The sequence below is a fragment of the Panicum virgatum genome, chromosome 7N, assembly GCF_016808335.1.
Source record: "Panicum virgatum strain AP13 chromosome 7N, P.virgatum_v5, whole genome shotgun sequence".
Taxonomy (NCBI): domain Eukaryota; kingdom Viridiplantae; phylum Streptophyta; class Magnoliopsida; order Poales; family Poaceae; genus Panicum; species Panicum virgatum.
In genome coordinates this window covers 30,223,111-30,232,071 of record NC_053151.1, presented here as the reverse complement: position 1 = coordinate 30,232,071, position 8,961 = coordinate 30,223,111, and the positions used below count along the sequence as shown (strand labels likewise).

The 8,961-nt window shown below is 44.8% G+C and overlaps 2 protein-coding genes across 12 annotated transcripts; both read left to right on the top strand.

Moving 5' to 3' along the window:
• The first annotated feature begins 527 nt into the window (after positions 1 to 527).
• LOC120683604 lies at positions 528 to 2,908 on the top strand. Of its 11 annotated transcripts, none has more exons than XM_039965693.1 (4): positions 528 to 1,123; positions 1,699 to 1,838; positions 2,136 to 2,195; positions 2,521 to 2,908. In XM_039965693.1, the coding sequence occupies exons 1-4, from the start codon at positions 858 to 860 to the stop codon at positions 2,571 to 2,573; spliced, it is 519 nt and encodes a 172-aa protein (XP_039821627.1). In that variant the 5' UTR covers positions 528 to 857; the 3' UTR covers positions 2,574 to 2,908. The 11 variants fall into 11 exon arrangements, 2 of the variants coding, with proteins under 2 accessions (XP_039821627.1, XP_039821626.1); XM_039965692.1 differs by having other exon boundaries at positions 2,283 to 2,908; XR_005678852.1 differs by having other exon boundaries at positions 535 to 1,133; positions 2,093 to 2,195.
• Positions 2,909 to 7,180: 4,272 nt separating this feature from the next.
• On the top strand, positions 7,181 to 8,065 carry LOC120681129. The gene has a single exon (XM_039962664.1). It carries the CDS (start codon positions 7,181 to 7,183, stop codon positions 8,063 to 8,065), a length of 885 nt encoding a protein of 294 aa, XP_039818598.1.
• The last annotated feature ends 896 nt before the right edge of the window (positions 8,066 to 8,961 follow it).

Here is an 8,961-nt window from a genome sequence, read left to right as displayed (position 1 = left end):
GCATAGTCCCTTTCCTTTTCCTGCCACTCAGCATCAGTGTCAGATTCCCCTCTCACTGGAGCCGGTGGCTCAGTGGGCTTTGGAGTGGTGATTATCTCATCCACCTCTCCACAGACGAAAGCAAGATCAACCTTCTTGATCCATTCGCCATAGTTGTCTCCTTTTAGAGTTGGGATGTGATTGATGAATCCCATCAAGTTCATCCCCGCTGAAAATTTCAAAAAATAGTGAGAACATAATAATAATAATTGGATGTAAAATTCCAACGTTGGTCAAAATAAAACATACAACTGTTTATGCAATTAAATCTATATCACCGTTGGGCATAAAATAAAAATAAATGCACAAGAACTATATGAAAAAATTATGACATTAATATATGTAGACTTATATCGCTGGAAGTTTTGGAGGCCTGCGGGAGCCTCTCACTACTCTCGCCATTCACGTCGTGCGCGCGTAGTTGCTACATGCTGCATTCGTGATACAGGACCGCCACGCAGTATCATATCTATCACCACGCGTCGGAAGTAGGCCGGACGCATTGGCTCTACGCGGTGCGGCACAGAGACCTATGCGTCGTCCTTGACTGCAGAAAGAATCCATCCACGGTGCCTGGTTTGCCTCGCCTTGCGAGCGTCGCCCATGCTCTGCGTTATCGCCTCAGTCCTCGAGCCAACGCTAGCCTCACGGCCGTCCTCCTCCGCCATTTACTGAACACCACGGCGAGGTCCTCCTCCTCCGCCGTGTACTGAGCTCGACCACGGCGAGCTCCTGATACCGCGTCTGTGTCTCCGTCGAGCACACCCTGCTTCCTCTTCTTCCACAGCACCTGACATGAGAGAGAAAGGGACCTCTCGATGCAAAGGGCAGGGCCCAAAGTGCGAAGCGCGGTGTGCCGGGATCGATCCATCGAGGACTCTCGAGCTCCACTGCAGCAGCACCGCTTCCGTGTCCTTCAGCCTCCGCCTACAGCAAGCTCCACAAGCACTGGCTTTTGCATCAACCACGCAGGCCCTGCTTATGGTTGTATTTGCAACCATCACTACAGACGGTGTCAAGTCGCTTCCTCCCTCCTGTTCAGCTCTCGATCTCCACGGCGTTTAATTTGCATCCCGCCATCAAAGTAAGGAGAGGTAATAAGGACTGCCTTGATTCATTTTTTTTCTTTTGTTTGTTATACATTTAATTCTTTCATGCTTCTTTTCATACCCGGTGATTGGTGAATATATATATATATATATATATATATATATATATATATATATATATATATATATATATATATATATATATATATATATATATATTACATTGAGCTCTGCTCAATTCTGGATCTGCTCTTAGCCACTTACCAAAAAATAGTGTATTCCAAGGTTCAGCCATCCCATTATTCAGGAAAGCAGTGTCATGTTCTTCCAGTACTAATCCTTCAGGCATGTTATGCCTCTGAACTGTGAAAAGATTATATGTTCACTCTCTACCCTCTCTTAAGAAGTTAATTGGTAAAGATTGTTGCACACATGAACTGTCATGTATGTTGAGTTTTTTCTCATCCCATATTATCTCCTTAAGACCTTAAAAAATACCTCTATTTCATGTTTATGATATAATATAATGTGATACCTAATTCAGCAATTCACAGTATATTTTCACTTTTAAAGACAATTTCATTTGGCCTACACCAATTTTGTTGTACAGAACAGATACCTTCCAAAGGTTAGTGGGGAGCTCACGAACTCTTTCCTTTTGTCCTCGGATATCCATGGTGCTCAATGCTGGAAATGGACACATATTTGGTGCACAATCCATCCATACGATTCAGAAGGCACAAACTCTAGGTCAGTCAATTATCAGCCAATGTTGATAATAATCCTTTTGGTAATTATACATTGATTGTTCATCTTCGATTGCTGTTAACTTTGCTTCATTAGGTTTTTTACTCCTTTTTGCAATTGTTTAATTTTTGTTGTATTATATGTGTTTAGACCAAATCACTCATGACATTCCATACTGATTTTTGGTACCTGCATATTATGGTTGTTCTTAAGCCCTCAGCAACTGTATATGTGTTCAAAATTATATATGAATGCAGAATGTGTAAGCCTGTAGAAGCATATTTTTTCCCCACCATGCAGCTCACAGGTGGAATGGGTCGCCAGAGCTTGTCAAAAGCCAAGGTGGGCCATCACTGACTGGTATGTCACAGGGTACCACAACAAATTCTTTTGTACCTTGGTGGTGTAATAGTTTTTTTTGTCTAAATTGGTTTTTCTACATGATAGCTCCCTGCAGAAATCTACATGATAACTCCCTGCAGAAATGTGACATGACATGATCAATTGTCTATTCAGTTGAGCAAGTTTACTAGAACTACAATCTTATTTAATTTGTTATGGAAAACTAATATGAAAAGAAAAATCTTTGAGTGGTTAGTGAAATCAGTATTTCCAAATGAGCTACTTATACATAGCTTTGTTTTGTGACACAAATTAAAGTTCATCTCTGTGGTTTGTCAAACAGCAATAAGCAATGCCAAGCAAACAAATACCAAGGACTGCAACCTTCAGTTATAGTACCTTCACTATTACAACACCGTACAGAGTGCAGAAAACTATGGCTGCTCCTATGACGACCATGGAATTGACATCCTCTAATATAGATGTGCATTTGTTTCATTTATGAGATGTATTTTCCTTTTTGAGAAAGGATAGCTGTTGACAATAGTTGGAAGAACATGATGAAGGGACCTCCTAGAGCAGCATGGAGCTGTCATTAAGTGATACCTTATTCATATGTACCTTATGCCATATTTGTGACCTATTGTTGTTTCATTTTGAACTGATACCTTTTCTCATATGTATGAGTGATTTTTGAAAAGGTGAAAGATGCCATTTAAGTTATGCAGGAACTGTACTGAAGTGAGGCTTCAATAGTGTTGTTGTCACAAAGAATGTTGTAATATGTTAAAATCTCTTGATTGAGTGATTGACTACACGACATGCTACATTTTGTGACCGTGCAATGCTGTAGTCACTTATGCTTTGCAAATCCTATGATTCTTTACTTAATTGACATAACTTTCTTTAGCCTTTGCCACTCTGAATAACTAGATATTAATCCATCTTTATTATTAAACTACTATTCGTACCTTCCATACAATTCAGAAGTCTGCCTATTTTTAAGTACAATTGTTGTATGTTTAAAAGGGGTCAAAAAAGCTATACTTTGATACAATCGTCAGGCGTCAGGCACAATGACTACACATTGTGCCTACACTAATGCTAAGAACCCAGGCCAACGCCTTTCCTACAGGCGCAGCGTTAGCGCGCCCATCTTCCTAGTTAACAACGTTGGTCAGAAAATAACAATATCATAATGCACTTTTCAAGTAATCTCTTTTAAACATGCTCTACAATTTAATTGTCCCGTTGGTTCGAATTAAATTAGAGAGCAAAAACTTTAACCTTTGCAGCGGAAACATGTAAAAATTTCTATTTTCAGAAGCAATACTGTGAACTTTTATCTCTAAACAATAAACACGTTGGTGCAAAATTGGATAGAGATCAAACTATAAACGAATCCATTCAAAATACTATGTAAATGCTTCTGAAAAAATAGAATAAACATTGTAAATAATCACTGTTTAGGCGGCCCAAAAGCGAAAATCGGCCTGCGGCCTGCTCGGCCGCCTCTCTTGGGCCCGGGGCCCGACAGCCAACGGCCGGGCCGCCAAATTGGCCCGCCGCGGCGTCCCCTCCCCCGCCCGCATGGGCCGCTGTTGGCTGTCGGGCCGCCAAATTGGCCCGCCGCGGCATCCCCTCCCCCGCCCGCATGGGCCGCTTGCCGGCCCAAGAGGCGAGGCGCTATCCTGGCCGCCGATCTTGATCGGACGGTCGTCCGCGGGTTTCGCCGGACCAAAACCCCCCCGTGATGCCGGCGCCCTCCAAACCCTAATCATTTTGCTCTCCTCCCCCGTTTCTTTCGCACACGGCCAGCGGCTCTCCGGGCGGAGTAGGAAACGACCGGCGCCGCCGTCACCCCTTTCGCCGGCGCGCGCGCTCTCTCGTGCAGGAGCACGCCGCCGTCGAGCGGGTTGGTGGTGGAGCCCTTTCCGGAGCACCCGCGCGCGCGGAGTCCGGCTCTGTGCCACTCGCCGACGAGCGGCAGAGCGGGTCCATCCCGTGCGCCGGCGTACCAGCGTCACGGGTGCCCTTGATGTGATGGCGACTAGAGCCCAGGTAAGCCTCGCCCTCTCTGTTCTTTGACTAGGGTTAGGGTTTGTCACTTTTTCGATCCATGACCGATTTGCCGTTTCTGTTCTTGGTTTCTTTCGATTCGTCTTTGAATCATGCTTTCCCCTACTGGATCTATGCGCTAGCAAGGCGACTGATACCATTGTTAGCTTTAGGATCACACTAGTGCACGGATCAGTGAGGATTTCTTTCTCTTTTCTTGATCTGAGTGCTAGAAGTTCCTAGATCTACACAAGTACACACAGAGAGAGAACCTTCAGCTGCCGCAGAAGAGCTTGAGCTGGCCATCACAGGTTTGTTGATGGAGATCCGCTCAAAGGCGGCGACGAGTGTCGCAGCGAGGTCGATGCCGAAGCGATGGCGTTGTGGACGGTGGCGGCGATGGCGTGACGGAGCTGGCGGCGGTGAAGGCGATGAAGGTGGGGCTTCCCGCTGCTCCAGCGCTCCCTCTAGATCGGCTAGGGTTTAGGGATGTGGGTGAGGGTGCTGGCGGCGCGGCAAACCTCGTGCCGAGTGCCCCGGCCCCTCACCCCTTTTATTTAGCGCTGTACAGCGGGGGCCCACCAACCATTAAGGGTTGGGCGCCCCCGATCAAGGCGCGGATTAAGGGCCTAATAGGCCGTTGGGCCTATTAGGAAGGAGATCATTCCAACATCCATTAGTTAAACTGAACTTTAGTGCGCTTTGTTTTAATTGTTGGCTGTGTGCCGGGAAGTATTCCTGAGAACTTTGTAATAATTTGATCTGATTCTACCCTGGGTAGATGAAACCGGATAGAACACTATCCTTTATCTAAAAAGGATATGTCTCACTGCTCACATGCATTGGATTGGACAACAAGATCTTCAAGCTGAGACAGGAAGACTCAGTACTGTAGGTGGACATGGGGGGCATGCCATGCCTTAATCCTTGCATAGTTTAAGGTGATGGTGTGCTAACTGGAATGATATCAGAGACAGATTCTTGGTCGTCATGTTTAGTCCGCGCATAAAGTTAAGACTATGGCTTTATTATAAAGCGTATATTTCTAATCCATGCAAAAGCGAAGATTCAACTAGCACAATGACGCAGCTGCTAAACCTGTTGTATTTTACCGTTCTGTACATGATTAGTACCTCATTATTGTACATACTTAGGGACGCAAATGAGAACATTATTGTGCATCTGCAGCACAAACACTAATTGTCCTGCTAAATTATTTGAAACAAAGGAGCTGTTCCCAGGACAATTTTTCTATCAACATCTACACTCTAGAATTTTTTTAATAATATTATTTTAATAGTTAATTGCAAAAATAAATGCCGATTTGAGAAAATTGCAAAAGTAGTATCCAGTCGGCACTCCACGGGCAGACTGGTGTCTTATCGGACCTTCAAAAGCCGACAGGGACCTATCGGCCCATGAATGGCCGAATGGAGCGATCCACGTCGGCTCCGCCCGCCAGGCGAGCTGCCAGCGTGGCCTATCGGCCTAATAGGAGCATGTCGGCCATTCGAGGGCCGACAGGACCTATCGGCCCGATAAGGAACCTGTCGGCCCTTGGAGGGCCGACAGGCCTATCGGCCATTTACCCCGGCACCCATTCACCGCCGCCTCACGCCGCCGCCTCTGCGTCCTCCGGTGCGAGCGCCGCCGCCCATGCCAGATCCGGCCGCACGCCGCGTCGTCCAGCTCCTCCGATTGCGCGCCGCCGCCTCCCCTTCCCTCCGCCGCCTCTGCTCGGGCGGCGCCGGCGCGGCGCCTCCGCCGCCTCGGCGCGCGGCCGGCGCTCGGCGCGGCGGATTGAGGTGGCCAGCGGCGGCGGCGCGTCGCGCAGCGGCCCGCCGGGTGGCGCCCCCACGGTGAGTAATTTTTTTTTCAATTTTGTCTTTTGTAAATAAGATATTATTTAATTTGAGTGTGTATTACTTATTGTATTTGTTATTTAATGTTATTTTTATAGTAATTAGATTTATAGATTCGGTATTAAGTAAATCATGTTTTTGTATAGCATTGTATTGAATATTTAATACTTGGATATAAATAGAGTATTTTTATAGTAATTAGATTTATAGTGTATGTACTTATTGGTGGTCTGAAATAAATAGTATTTGTGCACAATTTTAGTACTTGGATATAGTGATTATTTAGTTAATTTTAGTAAACTTGTAGATTGAAAATTTAATAGATATTCGAATGAAATATTTAATACATATTGTAAAGAAATATAGTTTATGTTATTATATCTTTATGTCAAAATACATATTATAATGAAAATATTTGCAAAGAGATTTGACTTTAAGATCCGAATTGTACCAGCAAGTTTATTAGTTAAAATAAATTACAAATATTTTGATGTGTCGTATAACGTCAGATTCTGTAATGCATTTGCTGGGATGAATTCGGAACTAGTAAATATCAGAGTTCATCATGGCAATGGGTTCATCAATTATTGTGACTCAGGGGTAGATTTAAGTCAGTTTTAGTATGTAGATACAACTGTGAGTAATCTGTTACACATGAGACATGCGGATATGTTAGGTTGGGTCCATAATTTTCTGCAAGTTGACCTAAGTCACTGGAGGATCAAAGTTTCTGGTGTAGTTCCAAGGCAGCGTGAGCATGGTTGGCGCTGGGAATTGACCAAGATGAGGAACTCGAAATATTGGCGTGGATTTGTCCATATGGCTATGAACACAATGAAATTCCCTCTTGTTGTGCTTGTTCAGCAAGAACTGGCAAACATAACTCCAGGAGAGAGTAGTATGAGCCATGCCGTTGCTGCAACAGAGGAGGTGGCTAAAACCGATTGGCCGCATGAAAATGTTACAGCAGAGGAGGTGGAGGTGCAGCCTATGGTCGAACAACAAGTTGAGTATGAAATGGAAGGAATTGGCGGTGACATGACTGCTGATTAGGGCGAGTTGGATGAGGCGATAGTTGATGAAATGGAGGTAGATGACGAGGAGTACAGAACCTTTGTTGCAGGTCGAGATACTCGACTATTTGACAATGATGATACCGTTCCCGAGGATTGGGGCAACTTTGATATGGATGGGCTCACGGTTAATGATGGTCATGACAATAACTGGGTGTATAATCAAATTGAGATCCAAAGTGGACAACTGTTTCACGATAAGAAGCACTTGCAACATGCAGTTAAGAAATGGTCTTTCATGGAAAAGAAACCATTCAAGGTGGTTATTTCCAATCCAACCACATATGATGTCAAGTGCCTATCCCCTGGTTGTCCATGGCAGGTTCATGGTTACCTACCGAAGGGGGAGAACGACTTTGTGGCTTCGATCGTTGCTGGGCACTCGTGCAAGCTTTCAGAAACCGTTGTGAAGCATAGAAACATGACAGCTGAGTTTGTGGCCACTGTGATGTACGGAGAAATTGTGAAGAAGACTTGTATATCTCCATTTCAGATCATGCTTGCAATTTCCAATAGATTCTCCTATGAAATATCTTATGACATGGCATGGCGAGCAAAGCAGAAGGCGCTCGAGTGGAGGTTTGGCTCATACAAGGATTCGTACCACCACCTACCACATCTACTGGCACTACTACAGAGTAGGAATCCAGGAACTATAATTGATATTGATGACTATCAGGATGCAAATGGTGACAGGGTGCTTAGGCGTGCCTTCTGGTCCTTTGGGTGCATGATTGAAGCTTTCAAACACTGCAGACCGGTTCTCTGTGTGGATGGAACATTTCTGACCGGAATGTATAAAGAGCAGCTGCTCACCTACATTGGGGTCGACGCAAACGACAAGGTTGTCCCGATTGCCTTTGCTTTTGTGGAATCTGAGAACGCTGAAAGCTAGTTGTGGTTTCTTTCACTCATCAAGCGGGCCGTTGTTTGTGAGAGGCCTAACGTGTGTGTCCTCCATGATCAGCACAAGGGTATATTGTCAGCTGTCAAGAAACTGCAGGAAGGTCGCAACGTTGATGTTTCGTGGCCACACCTGCATAGTCGATGGTGCATGAGGCATTTGGTTGTGAATTTTTACTCCCAGTTTAGAAGCAAGCGGCTCGAGGACCTTTTCAAGAAAATGTGTAGACAGAATCAACGATGCAAGTTTGATGAAATATGGGCCATGCTTGATAAGCTTACTACGAGTCATATGGAGGAGGTTCGTAAGAAACCTGTTGTGGCACGGGAAGAGGAGCCGCGTGGTTTAGATCCTATTGAGGGTGAGCCTGCACGCGTGACAAGGAGGTGTAAAGGGGGAAGATCAGTGAAATGCTTCTCCGAGTGGATAAAAAATGAGCCCCTTGAGAAGTGGGCGTTGATTGCGGATACTGATGGATCGATGTATGGAATTATGACAACAAATCTGGCTGAGGTGTATAACTGGGTACTTAAGGCATACACGATTAAATGAGGCCGACCCAGCTTTGCAGCGGGATATGACAACTCTATGAGTTATATGTCGGCCACAACATTCAACACATTCATAGTCGAATCCAATGCAAACTTCACACATTCAACACAAATAAAGTACTGCTTTACATAATTCAACGCGCACAACACATGAAATGGCATGTGACGACCTGTTGAAAACAACGGTAACTATGTGCTGGACTAAACCTAACATGCCTTAGGTAATTCTAACAAACAACAAATACTAACACAACATCGAGCCAACACGATATGTAACTCCTAATACTGCTCCTAATTAGCAAATTGTGTCGAACCGTCTCCATAGTATGCTCCCAT